The 14987-nt window shown below is 36.3% G+C and overlaps 1 protein-coding gene across 1 annotated transcript in view; it reads right to left on the bottom strand.

Moving 5' to 3' along the window:
- Positions 1 to 7385: 7385 nt before the first annotated feature.
- Positions 7386 to 14987, bottom strand: part of LOC123869471 (zwei Ig domain protein zig-8-like) — a 73077-nt gene continuing 65475 nt past the window's right edge. The window contains exons 5-7 of the mRNA XM_045912394.1: positions 13526 to 13653; positions 11097 to 11265; positions 7386 to 8625 (exon numbers count right to left, since the gene is read on the bottom strand). Coding sequence (XP_045768350.1) covers positions 8513 to 8625; positions 11097 to 11265; positions 13526 to 13653 — 410 coding nt within the window. The 3' untranslated portion in view covers positions 7386 to 8512. The remainder of the gene's footprint in view (positions 8626 to 11096; positions 11266 to 13525; positions 13654 to 14987) is intronic.

Below are 14987 nucleotides of genomic sequence, written 5' to 3'. Positions count from 1 at the left end.
TATGGACAGTTATACACCACAATACAAAGACTTGTTGAAGATTTGGCTAAAGACCCCAGAGCTAAATTGACGGGACACTATACCCAAGATATCCCAGATGCCAGTTTATACGAGATAAGTATGGCTCTCAAACAACTCAAGGATAAAAATTCGCTCGGTGATATCAGAATCACAGTAGAATTCCTGAAAGCGGGTGGAAAACCAGTACTTAAGGTCTTTCAGCGATTTTCCAATCGCCATGACGGGATTTTCAATCCCGTCATGGCGATAATGCCGTAATAAATAATAAGTAATGGTTTATTTGTTGCAATGTGGGCACAAAAGGTTAGTGAATCTTATATTCAAATTAATCTAGTTCATTGCATAACGAAATTACAAAGTTACAAACATTACTCAAGAAGAGTCATAGACTCATCTCGCTGCTAAGCCATGTCTATAAGCTGTTGTTATCGTAAGTCATTATGAATCGTCACAACAATAAGTTCGATGACTTTCAGCATCCCTAACAAGCTTGATTCTGAAAAAGCTTAAGCACTATAGGTCACATTCATAAGCTGCGATATGTTATGCATATTATAACTGAAGACTATTATAATAATCTGCCTCTTTGCTAAGCGTTTGTAAACTATGAGAAAGTTTTTGATTTGGTGGAAACTGGGGCTGTATTAAGGTCGCTATTGAGATGCTGAAACAATTGCTTGTTCATACAAATGCTGAAATAGAATCCTGTACGAAAACATCATGTCAGTCGACATATAGGACCAGACTAGGCCAGTCCAATTGCAGTGACAGAGTGCACATTGAGACGTAATTCTCTGAAACTCTTTACCGCTACTTTGGAAGACGTCCTTATCTTTAAGCTTGGATTGGAATGAACTTGACATTAACATCAAAAGAAATTCACCTTCGATTTGTCGATGACATAGTCACTATCGCAGAAACTCTGGGAAACCTCATTAGGTTTCTCAGAGTTTCTACATTTACAGCTCAATGACCTTTGCAAAGTTTCACAACAGATGGGCCTGAAAATGAACATGAGTAAGACGAAAATTATGTCTAATTCTTATGTCTCGGCCCACCCAGTAATCGTTGAGGGCTCTGCACTCGAAATTATAGAAAAGTGTTTAAGTCTGGAACAGGTACCTGGACCAGGTAGGTAGGTGCAATTTCAAGAAACAGGTCAGCCAAAGAATCCGACGCGGCGGCAGCGTACGGAAACTAAATTAGTCTTCGAACAGTGCGTGTTACCAATGATGACATATTATGGATCCGAGAGAATATGGTCACATATTATAATGGAATTCATAAGAAAGTTCAGAGTCACTAAGCGGGCAATTAGAGAGCTATATTTGAAGTTTCTCTACGTGATCGAATCTGGAATGTGGATATCGGTTGGAAAATCAGAGTAACTGGCATAAATGGGTTGCGAAGCTGAAGTGTAAATGGCCGGGGCACATAATTCGAACGACCCATAGACGTTGAGGTCCCAAGGTGCTGGAACCTCGCACTGTAAGGCGCAGCGTTGACAGACTCTCACTAGGTGCACAGAGGACATCAAACGAGTCACAAGGAGCCACTGGATTCAGGTGGTGCAAGACCGTGGCATATAGAAGTCCCTACAAGAGACCTATGTCCAGTAGTGGACATCCATTGGGGGGAAATGATGAATCGGACTACACATACTACATTTTTTTTAAATTTTAAGCAACGTACACTGTTGTATTTAACACATACGATGACACTCAACCCGTTTTGTCCAGCGTAATTTGTTGTAAGTATCTTATACAACATTTTACAAAGATGAAACACGCCGTAAAATGTTGTATGAACAAAATCTCAGAAATGTGAAGTATTTCTATAAATTATCTTTCAGAATATGTGAAAGTACTGTAAACTATAACTAAATACCGAATTTCACAAAAATATATTGAAAAATGGAGCTTTAATTTCAATTTATATCTTTAAAACGCTCTACTGAAAAGTTGTAGTTTTGGGGATACAACAACTTACGTGGGAGGTGTCGATGTATGATAGAGTAGTTAGGAAGCTTTATCGACTTTATATCTAACAATTTTACATTATTAACTTAATAGTAACATTTCATTGATTGTATCAAAATAATAGCCTCAATAGCTCAACGGTTGAGGAGCGGACTGAGTTCCGAAAGGTCGGCGGTTCAAACCCCACCAGTTGCACTATTGTCGTACCTACTCTTAGTACAAGCTTACACCTAGTTCGAGCGAAACAGGGAATATTCGTCATGATTAGAAAGCTAAAATTAGCATTAATTAACGATTAGCATGATATTTTCACTGTAAAAAAATTGTGATAACTAAAAAAAAATTAAATGATGACTCCTATAGTAACGAAATATTTTTAGAAATTCTACTGGAGCGATGCTAAAGCGGGCAGCTAGTGTACTTTGTGTAGTGTGCTATAAACAAACAGAAAATAAACAGCAAAACTCCAACGCCCCAAGTCCCAACGTTTTACCCTCGTAAGCACACAGGAGGTTACACTATTGAAACTCGAGCCATTGACAGCTCCCCGAAGCACTTTTCCATTGACTGGGTCTCGATTAGCTCTATTCATCCGCGTCCTGCCTCCGGCAAGGCCTCAGGACCTTTGTAGTTGCCACCCTCAAACCTGTAAAAGGTTCGGGGAAAACGAACGAACTAGGCGGATTTTTATACAGGGTAACCAGAACGCTAGCAAAACTTAGTTTTATTATTATACTACCTCAATACAATCCAATGCCAATAACCATTTGACTTGTCTTGGAGTTTTAGTCATTTAGTATTTTTCAAACGCACATTGTAGAGTGTGCAAAACTCGGGTCAATACACCACCTACGACGTGGCATTGACGCGTGTTTTTTGTTTTCTTTTTTCTGTGTTGTGTTCCTTTACATGTGTTTTTGTGTGCAATACAGACTTCTGTCTATCTATCTATCTATCCTTTTTCTGATTCTGAAAAAGGATGCTTGGATTTTCTCTTTAATATATTCTCAATCAAATGGCTATGATAGACAGACAGACAGATGGACTGGACGAATGTAAGCGTTCTTTCTTTTACCTACTACGGAACCCTAAAACACATTGGTACCCTAGTAGAACCCAGTAGTAAAACGCCAAATAAAATATACCTAATATCCTGCTGAAACTGAAAGTATTTTCTTTCCTTAACTTGTTGTGTTAGCGATTTTCCCATGGCATTATTCCCTCGCTACGTGCCCAGTGTGAGGTCGGATGGATTGAGGTCTGCTAGATTACATTATCAATACTTAAGTACTTCGATTCGGTTCCCCTTGAGTGGTTTGAAGGATTAGGTCATTATTATTTTGAGCTTATTTTAATCCTTTCTCAACATAAGCTGGCTTTATACTCTTATCATGATGGATAGATTGTATTAATAAATGTAGAGTAGGTAATAGGTATAGTACCTATAGTATTAAAAATCTTGATTACGATAAGGTTATGAAACACCATAGGATACTTTTATCCAGTCCACCTGTCCATCTGTCCGTCTGTCTGTCTGTTACCTACAGTCATTTTACAAATAAAGTGCCAATGAGGTGCCAATGTGGAGTCACAAACAATAATATGAAGTACTCACCACATAAATGGTTCGTGCGGCAAATTGGCACCGGCTTCAAAAAATGTATGAAACTATATTAACTTTTGTATGTCCATAATATACCTACCCAATAATAAATTAAATTGCTTTTTGCTTTTTAGTGTTTGTGGCTATTGAAGTCGGTTTTTATTTTATTTTTGTTTTTTTTATCCATTATTAATATTATTTACCTGCGTATAAAAGGCCTGCGGTAAAATATACTTACCTTAAATACCTCACTATACAATAGCCGCCTTGTCTACAAAAGGTATTGTGTTATATTCTTTCTTGCGGCTGACTTGACAATATTAAAATGATAAATAGGCACTCCACCGGCTCACCGCTTCAATGTCCTTGTTGAAACATAAAAATGTACATTAAAAATAGCCAATCTCCCTTGCACAATGGCGAGAGCTGGAGTGTTATCCATCCTATTCATAACAATCCATTCTAATACCTGTGCTAATACTATAAATGCGGAAGTGTGTCTGTCTGCTAGAATTTCATCATCTGTTTAACCGATTTTGACGAAAGGTACAGATATAGCTTGCATGTCGGGGACAGAGGGGACAGAGTTATACTTACTTATACTTTAATGTTGTTTTGTTTCATTAAGTATAAAAAAGATTCCGACGACTTGAGAACCTCCTCTTTTTTTTGACGTCGGTTAAAAATTACAACTCTAAATGACCGCGCGAAACCGGGGCGTGTCGCTAATAGGCTATAAATTATTGAAATAAAAATGCACAGTTTCTGTAGATCACAATATGACAACGTCTAAACTATAAAAGTTTTCACTTCATATACTTATACTACTACTACAATATAATAACTAACATGGTGCCGTAATCCATACTCCATACTAATATTATAAATGCGAAAGTGCGTCTGTCTGTCTGTCTGTCTGCTACCTTTTCACGGCCACAGTTTAACCGATTCTGACGAAATTTGGTACAGGGTTAGCTTATATTCCGGGGACGAACATAGGCTACTTTTTATCCCGGAAAATCAAAGAGCTCCCACGGGATTCCCAAAAACCCATCCGCTCAACCGATTTGTATGAAATTCGGTACCGAGGTAGCTTGCGTCCCTGTAATTGACATAGGCAACTTTTTATCCCGGAATCAAACAGTTCCCACGGGACCTTAAAAAACCTAAATCCACGCGTACGAAGTCGCGGGCATCCTCTAGTGATATATAAGATTAACCGTTAAACACCGCAGGATCGAATAGACGCGTATTTGCGGTTACCGGTCTAAACGCCGGCATTAATTACCCCAAGCATTAGCTTAATGTACCTCCGATTAATAATTATAATAGCGGCTATTTTACCGGCCCTAATACTTTAATCAATAGATTTAGAAGTTATTTACTTAAATATACACATTTTTAACTTTTTGAAGTAGGCTAAGTTAAAAGTAAAACTATTAAATGTTCTAAAAAGGCTTGAAATTAGCTATGAATTAATTGAAATTAATTAATAAAATAAATAAATAATAAATAAAATAAAAATAAATAACGACGAAAACACGACATAACAATAAGGGCCGGGGCACATAATATGGCGAAGCGCAGCGCAGAGCATTTTTCACAGTCAAAATATTATCGACATTATCCTCATAGAAAAAATATCTAAAATCAATTGTGCATCCGTGCGGATACTCGCGCAGCCGCGCGCAGTCCCGCGCGTGTTTGCGCATTTGTCTGGTACAAATTCACGCGATTAGAAAACTTCGCGGGCATGCTCTGCGCTGCGCTCCGCCATATTATGTGCGCCGGCCCTAAGGTCACTTTTGCAGTTGCTAGTTTTCTTGTATTTATGTGTGTGCAATAAATATTTCTACAAAAAAAATTATAATGCAAGTATGACTATCCTATCATAATGCCATTAGAAAGTTCCCATGTCCTTCGTGGTTTTTGTAAAAGCACCGTCAATGTAAAAGCATCTTGGCTTTGAATCGTAAAGTGAATCCATCCAAACGATTTGCTAAAGAAATATAAATGAAACAACGAGTATTAAAAAAATGGTCTTTTATTTAAATCAACGTCAAGTTTTAAAAACAATGTTGCTAAATTATGCCTTAAATCGTACTACGTAATTATTAATAGGTACTATTTTAATATAATACAACAATGGAATTGAATTTAACATTAGAAATATTCCAATGTATATTATAACGCTGGCCGCACATTGGCTACTATATCACTTGAGCTATTAGTAACCATTTTATTTTATTTTTTATAGGCTCCGTACAGGAGCGATTGCATTTTGTCTAGATAGTTTTCGCTTCTATAAAGACACCAGCATGACCAATTTTGTTGTTTTTTTTAGATAAATAATAATAATTATTCCAAGGAAATCAAACAGTACAATATCGTTAATGTAACTTTTTATTACTTTATTACCTAGTGCTTAGCTGCAATCAAACCTGCTTGCAATTGCAGTCTGAGAAAGATCGCGCTTGCCTAGAAGATTCCTTGATCACAATGATAAATCAACCATAAATTTATTTTGGATTGAGCCACAGACGAATTCTATCGTCTATGGCTTGAGCAACCACTCAGTTTAGATGCGATCGTTTAACCTTTCTCAAATATAACTGTGCGATGGTTGATCGCAAAAAAATATCTGAACTACGGGGTATATGACTCAAGTTATAGTAGCTAATGTGCAGATAGCCTAAGATTAGATCGAATAATCTTTTAACCACTTTTACCCTGGTACTTAGGATATAATGGATTACCCTAAACGACAGTTGGCACAGATGCCTTTTATTATAATTATTATAATATAATATTTAATTCGATGTCTTACATCTTTAATTAACGAGACTTTAAAAACTTTACGGCATTTCAGTAACAAAATCAGTTGCACTTCTACGAAATATTCTGTAAGTTGGCTGCTAGAGTCGGAACGTAATCGCATCTAAAATTTCAGCTCAAGCTTCCTCTTGACAGCTGATATACTGAGGGCCAGTTGTATCAATAGGTAATACTAATACTATTACTAATGTATAATATTTTACCAGTGACATGGCGCTAACGAACTGTTAATGAAAAATTATTGATTTATTAAATTTTAACCAACGCACGTTATGATAAAATCAATGGTTTAAATTAACTGACCCTTAAAGCTTCAGTTTGTATGTCCGACTAAGCTAGCTGCTAAACAACACACGCTTAGCTGCTGAAAAGAAACGACCGCTCAGACAATAACAGCGGGTGTGCACCCAACCTTAGACCAATGTAACTAGATAAATGGATCGAGTGACGTTATTAATAACAAGAAGGATAATAATAAGAAGAATATTATGGAGGACAATACAATGTTGCTCTCTCTGGTATTTTTTTACACTGTAAAAGTTTAACATTGAATATCATTATATTTTTTTCTTCTTCCTACAAAAGCTAGGATTTGCGAAAACCATCTTATTATTTTCTGACGTCTTTCCCTCGGAAATGCTATGCAAGACAGAACCAATTATGAAAGATGAAACAAATTCTTATTTTCTAATTTATAACTCTAATTGGATAAGGACGATATTTAATTATCTGTCAGAGAAATGTGCGACGATTCTTGAGCAGTTTGTTCTTATCCTAAGGAGAACTTAAGAATCGTACAATTAGCATCTAAGGCTCAAGCCATATTGGTGAGAGAAGCGCAGCCGGCCTATTTTCTAAAATCTTTATCCATAAAACATTTAAGAAATTAAGTGTCGTTGCGCGTGCATTCATGTGTACAAAACACTTTTTAGTGACACCTAACTCATTTGTTAATAAAATAATGCATCTATTTAGTTACATTGGTTGTCTAGTACACAACTACGACTTTATCTCAATTTTATTTACAACACACACTTTTACAATATAAATAAACTCTCAACCGTAAACAAACATTTCAAATTTTATAGTAGGTAATTATTTTATAAATATTTACATTACTTTTTAAAATTTATCAAATAACGTATTCGTATATCATAGTCAATTGTTTTACAGAGTTCACAAATCGCATACAAAATAATAAAGCGATTTTAACACGCAAACTATTGTTCTAAGTACGATGATCAACTTAAAATCATATCAGACTATTACCAGTTTAGTGCCACTAAGGCCAAAAGCATATCGGTCTTCCCCTGCATAAACTTGAACTTTCTACTAAAATAATGTAATAATAAGTGTATGGAACTAATTATTATTTATCCTTTTCAAAGTCTTTCATTTTGTTATAGGTACATACTGTATATAACGTTGATAAGTACTTGATAATAATATTACAATAAAGAAGCTATATAATTTGGAATATTTAAGAAAATACGCGTTACTAAATTCTGTCCCAATATGCCTTTAGCCTAAGTGTTTTAACTAGTCACTGCGAGAAATACCTCTAAAGGTATTATTGCGAATATGTTTTTACAACGCGTACTAAGTAATTTGAAGGCAGCTTAGAGTGGTTATAGGGTCAATTTGCTCATAAAAACATTTTTCACCCCGAGACAGAGTAGTTTGTAAAACTTACTCTCTGGCAGTAAGATTATAAAAAATAATTGATTGACTGATATAATTGTCTACGTACTGAGGTCTAGAAAGTGGAAACATATTATGTGTGTAAAGTGTTTCTCTAAAGCGTAAATCCCTACTGAGAAAGGTTTCTCGGCGTTTCCACTTCAGTGAAGTCGAAGAGGGCCAGTTATTAATAAAATCACCCAATTAAACTGTCATGTAATATGTTGAAATAACATGGTAAATTCCTTCGAGCTCTACTATACAATATTTTTAATAAAACCTGCATTCTCGTATCCATTTCAAACTTAATTAATTACTATAAAATATATTTTACAAAGAGAGATCGGTTGATATAATATTATGTTTTCGATATTAATTTGCGTTACTCTCTCTTTTATATCACAAAAATGGCTAAATATAATATAATGCTGGTGACACACAACACCGAAGGTAATGTCAGGCTTCTTGCACAGTGTGCGTTGCCCTGCATGGCAGCTGGAGTTTCTCCTGTTGACAAAAAAAAATTAGATGAGTATTTCTATTTATATAACAAGACGCGCCACGAGTATTGATAAGGTGTGAATTATTATTCATTTTGTTGTAATTTTACCTGGCTTACTACCAGGTAGGTATTTAAGTCTCGATAGGGGCCTTAACTCAAAACCACGAGTAAATCCACAAAGCGTAGTGCGTAAAATCGTGCTTCGCGATTTCGCGCCACAAGGCATCTTGCTGCCCGAGCGAAGCGTATTCCCACACGAGTAGATGGTATTGCGACGCGACTCACGTCACGGGTTTTTAAGACGCGTCGCGGTAATGAGTTTCGTTCCTAAGCCACACAGATAGCTGGATACATCAATGGCATGAGGCATGCTGTACTATGGCCGGACTATAATATTTTTTTTAAAGAATAAGCGTTTGGACTGGGTACGAACTACGAAGACGACATGGTCTAGCATAAATTACTAGATAGGTAAGTACATGAAAGTTATAATTACGTCTCGTTCATATTTTTTTATGAAAAAGTCATTATGTAAGCCTGTTATGACCAACGCAAGTACATTTTACTATAATTAATTCGTACCTATACACCAATTATGTATTATCAGACACTTTTATCCAAGTTTCTATTTCAACACAATATTATGAAGTCATTATTTTTATCAATGACCTATTTATTCACCATAGTAAGTTTTCTAGGAAAATTCTATTTACAATTTCACGTGATAAATTTATTCGAATTAAAATAGCAATAAAGATAGTGTAACAACCTCGCCGCTAAGTAAACAAAGCCTTCAAAAGGAAAACCACATAAAAGCTAATAATAAACCACTTTTGAACAAATAAAAATGTGAGCTAACGTATAAATGAAAATAATGTGAAACAAAGTTTCATTTAGGTGTAATAACAGGTTGTGTAGAAATTAATTTCACTTTATGAAATTCAGTCACGCATTTTTTATTCAGTACAATTTACTTTACAGAGTTAGTCTTTCAAAGGAATTTAATCACGTAGGTCCACTTATTTACATAAAAATTAGTACTCGTATGTTATGATTAAAATAAAGCAAGCAAAAATATTCTAATTTGTAACGTACGAGTACAATTTTTTATGTAAAGTGCGTGAGTACGTGATTAAATTTCTGTGAAAGATAAAATAGGTATCTATCTAAAGGAAGATAGTAGAGAGTTATACTAAAATCATGCATTACCAGAAGATTACCATATTGATACCAGATTGATTACCGCCTTCCATGAACATTTGCAGTACATACCTACCATGATGTTCTAGCTTAATTAAAGCTCGAATCTAATAACCAGTTTTTAACTAAAATTCAGAAATCTAGCTAGTGTTAGTCTACGTTCACTTTATCTCATTATCCTAGTTAATAGTTATTACAAAATTCATCTGACATTTTAGAGTAAGTAAGTACTTAGTTAGTTGACGTTTAAACAAAATGAAAAGCGTTTTAATTAAAATTCATACACGTTCTAATGAAGTTTAAAAGTTCAAAAATTAATTTAATTTATCAGTACATTAGAGAATGCCCGCTACTTCGTCCGCGTGGATTTAAAGATCCCGTGGGAACTGTTTGATTTTCCGGGATGAAAAGTTGCCTATGTCAATTACAGGGACGCACCTCGGTACCAAATTTCACACAAATCGGTTAAGCGGATGGGTTTTTGGGAATCCCGTGGGAACTCTTTGATTTTCCGGGATAAAAAATAGCCTATGTCCGTCCCCGGGATATACGCTAACCCTGTACCAGATTTCGTCGGAATCGGTTAAACTGTTGGGCCGTGAAAAGGTAGCAGACAGACAGACAGACAGACACACTTTCGCATTTATAATGTTAAGTATGGATAAGCGGGTGATATTTACATGCATGATATCGTCGTTTATTGCGAATTTAGTAAAATGTTGTAGAATCTCATCGATGTCAGCCTCTGTCGATAGTTTCTCCTTCAATATTCTATCTACTGTTCTACGATTAAACAGCGACAAACCGTGAGCATTGGCATCTGTCGTGTCGTGGTCGTGTCATAACCAGCTCGTACGAAGAGTTTTTTTCAAAAAGTGTCTGATACGAGCCGCTGATCTATCAGGTACGCACTGATGACCTACCCGCTTGTGTCTTGCGCGTTGTTCGCACTAATACGCGTCCACGCGACACGAGTTCTCTTGCTAGGCTACATTATGAATTGTAAACTATCTTACCAGTGAGCACGTGTACGCGCGCTGTCGCTAATTGCGCGTTTTCCGGCACGCACTGGCATGCGCCCGCGTCCGACTTGCGCACCGCTTGTAAGGTTTCTCTTACCACGCTATAGTTATAAATCTTGAACTTATCTTATTGGTGAACACGGATACGCGCGCCATCACTTGTTGCACGTTGTCCGCCACGCACTGATAAGCGTTCGACGTGCGCACCACTTGCATTAAGCGTCTCTTACCTAGCAATCATGAGTTTATCTTACCAGTGAGCACGTGTACGCGCGCCGTCGCTGATTGCGCGTTGTCAGGCACGCACTGGTACGCGCCCGCGTCCGAGGTGCGCGCCGCTTGGACAAGGAGTCTACTGCTACTGTGTATCCCCTTTTCGGTGACCAGTGAAATGCCACCGCGTGTTGAGTCGAAGTTTATCGTCTAAGGACAAAAAATAGTTTTATGAATATATTTTCACATAAGGTGAAAACATAAGTAATTTAAAAAAATTTCAACAAGCTCCTCCAACTGCAATGCGAACCGATGCAATGCATTGCGTTTTGTACATCGTTTTTTTTTTATCGTTACGTTTTAACGTTAATATAACGGTACAAATTAATAATAATATTTTCATGACATTTATTGTCATGCCAGCATTTTGTTCACAGGCGATTCACAGATACCATTATCATATTGTAATGTAAGGTACCTATGAACATTGTAAACTGTGAATACAACACGTGTCGAAATAATGTGTAAACTTCGTGTGCTGTCAAGCATTATCGCGGAGACGGAGTTACGAACCGCTCTACATACTACTACATATTCATGAGTTTGAATTTTGACTTTTGCATACAATGCTACACAGATAGTCTAAACTTTAGCAATATTTGGATATAATAGAATACGATATCTTCGGTGTATTTGTAAAATTAGACTACTTTAACGACGAAGGAAAACATCGTGAGGAAAGCTTCATGCCTGAGAGTTCTCCGTAATATTCAGATGACTATGACCTAAACACTTCCTACTGTGAGAGAAGATACGTGTTCAATGCTCAGTAGTGGATCGACAACGATAGGTTGAGATGTCAAAGTTATAGAGATGTTGAGGAATTACTTGGAAAAATAACGCCGCAATAGAGTATCCATAGATATGGGAGTATCAGGTCAAAATGATTTTTTGCGTGGATATAGTTAGGTAGTTAAAGTCCTGGAGAGTAGTTTTTATCCTAGAAAAATCTAAGAATTCCCACGTCATTTTTAAACTTAAATCCACGCGGACGATATCATAACTTAGTATTATGTTAACCTAAAAATGACTGCTACAATATGATTTTTCTTTTTAAATTGCAGGAATTTTTCGGATTGTACAAGAATATAATTTGACAAGTCCGGATTTTTGTATCAAATATTTGCAAGAAACTATTGACAAGCTCTTATTCTAACATGGCGTAACTATTCGGTGAAAACGGAATATCTAATGGCGGTCCAATAACCGTGGGTTACTCTGAAATCATCGAATTTACATGCTATTGTGACTCGTAGAAACACAATTGTGTACAGCATGCTCGACTTCCGGCTGTAAATGTACGTAATGATCCTATTTTGAGTCGATCGGAGAAAACGCTTACAAATAAACTTCTAATTTACCAGTTTAGAACCTAGGGGTATACAGACTTTAGGTACCTCAGTTTTACAGCAAAGCAAAGCTGAAAAGGTGCAAGTATGCCTCTCTTATCGAGAGTTACAAAAATATCTTATGAGATATTTCACCGTGGCCTCATTTGATACGCATAGGATCAGCCTGACTTTCCAGCGCGGAAATGCATAGCCGAGCAGGTCTGCTAGTTATTACTGCAATACCTACTTACTGAGGGGCAGTAGGCAAGTCCGAAAAGCTGGAAAAGGCAGCTTCAAGAAAAGGGTGCTTAAACTTTCGTTCTAATATTTTGTGCTTGTGAAAAACTATAGGTCGTCTAAGTTAAGGTTCAGCACCTAAAATATTATTTCGCGATTAACAGTTCCTGAACATCTACCTGTTAGGAGTACTGTAGCATCATCAGGGTTGATGTCTTGGACTTCAATCAGGAATTCCTTCCTTGATACCTACAATACAATATCTACTCATTGTGCCTTCAATGTCAATTCACCAGGAATATTACTGAATCTTCGGCTTACTGTATCTAACGCACCTACTCTCGATTACATGCAGCATGACAAAAGTTGCAAGTTAAAACAAAAAAAAAAATACTTCTGAAATATCACAATCTCGCATGATTATGGTAATGCATTTGCATATTATTATCTTGGACTTTTAGGCCGGCTCCGCTCCACATAGTTCGCACAATAAACCATTATTTCGGATATGAAATGGAATGCCCATTCTTACATTTTTCCTTCACATTTTAAAAATATTACAAAAAAAAATCCGCGGGGTGGCACACATTTAATTTAAGTAATTGAGATGTTTATGTATAGAACGTTATTAAATATCTCCATTATAGTACCTTGGGACCCCATCCTCTATCGGTTTTTACCCGACTACGGCAAATCCGAAAGGAAGGGTTATGATTTTAGCAGTCTATGTATGTATGTATATGTATATTATATGTGTGTATGTTTTTCCAACTATGTACCCTAACTATTGCCACTTCAGCTTCACAACCAATACTTACTTAATTATGATAAAATTTGCATACCTTTCCTCGATGCGTCCAATTAATGGTACTGGGCGGCTCAGGCGTGTGCCTCACTATACATGTCAGGTTTATCGTTGATCCGGCGTAGATGAATAGATCTGGACCACCCATTATTTCGGTTTCTGGTTCTGTTGGAAAAAAAAAATGTTACTTTAAGAGAAAAATACTTAGGTGGGTATAACTTCACATTGTTATGTTTAGAGCCGTGAAAGATAGCCGCCATTTATTCGGGAAAACGGGATGTAATTAAATTATATTACTTGCTTTAAGATGATCGTCTAGTTGTAAATTTTCATACAAAAAGCGATTTCCTTCCCGTTAATGTAGTCCAATTTTCATAATTTTTAGAAATGTAGATATAATGAAGTACTATGCTCGTACGTTTTAATTTTAAAGAAATATTGCTTATGTTAAAGTTACAGCGTCTAAATATCCATGTTTTTGACCTAAACAGTTTCTTAGGGTTCCTCAAAAGGAAAAAACGGAACCCTTATAGGAACCCCTATAGTACGAATATGTACGCACTTAGTAACTCGAAGAAGAAAACCAGCACCCTTTGGCATATATTTACTTACAAGTAAATAGGTACATCGAGTGTTTAGGGGCATAGTATTCTTACTTTGCAGCAGGTGACGTGATGACTGATGCGTATAAACGCAACACAACACATAAGAATGATATCTATACATATAATAAAATTGTAGAAAAGTGGTGTCTGTACAATGGAAATATATATAAAAAAAGTAGCAAGGGTTGTTATTATATCGATGCCGAACCCGAAATTGTAATTAATTTTTTTTTTGTCTGTTTGTCTGTTTGTCTGTGTGTTTGTGCACGTTAATATCAGAAACGGCTTATTCGATTTAGATACGGTTTTCACTAATAGGTATATTGTAGTAAGCTTCACTTAACATTTAGTGTTTATTTCATGTAAATCGGTTCATAAATAAAAAAGTTATGTCAATTTAAAAAATATGCTGCCCGAAAAGTCACTATTCCACGCGAACCAAGTCGCGGGTACAGCTAGTTATAATAATATGTATAGCAAAGACAAAATTGTAAAATATAACGGCCATAATATCTGCGGATATTTAAATATCGACCTTATTTTACATAGATACAAAGTAACTTCTTGTTTGTGTAGTATCCTACTTATTGAACTACGGAATCTGTGTGTTTCGTATGAGTGAGTGTTCCATTAGATAAGGGTGACGTCGTCAACGTGATAAAGGCGTCTGCGCACACAAACTCGTTTGACTGTGACGTCATCAGAAAAATATGCATTGACGAGACGGCTGAACGAGATTCAGAATGTGACACTTGGTATTGGCCATGAGACTGATTATAATTATTATTATCAAAGTGTCCCACTGCTACAAGCGATGTTACACCTTATCTATATGACCATATGGGTTAAAATCGTTTATAAACACACGCAAGTGTTTCCGCAAATGCAAAAGTG

This window comes from Maniola jurtina, chromosome 11, assembly GCF_905333055.1.
Source record: "Maniola jurtina chromosome 11, ilManJurt1.1, whole genome shotgun sequence".
Lineage (NCBI taxonomy): Eukaryota > Metazoa > Arthropoda > Insecta > Lepidoptera > Nymphalidae > Maniola > Maniola jurtina.
Note: the sequence above shows the minus strand (reverse complement) of the source record. Positions and strands in the feature narration are given on the sequence as shown.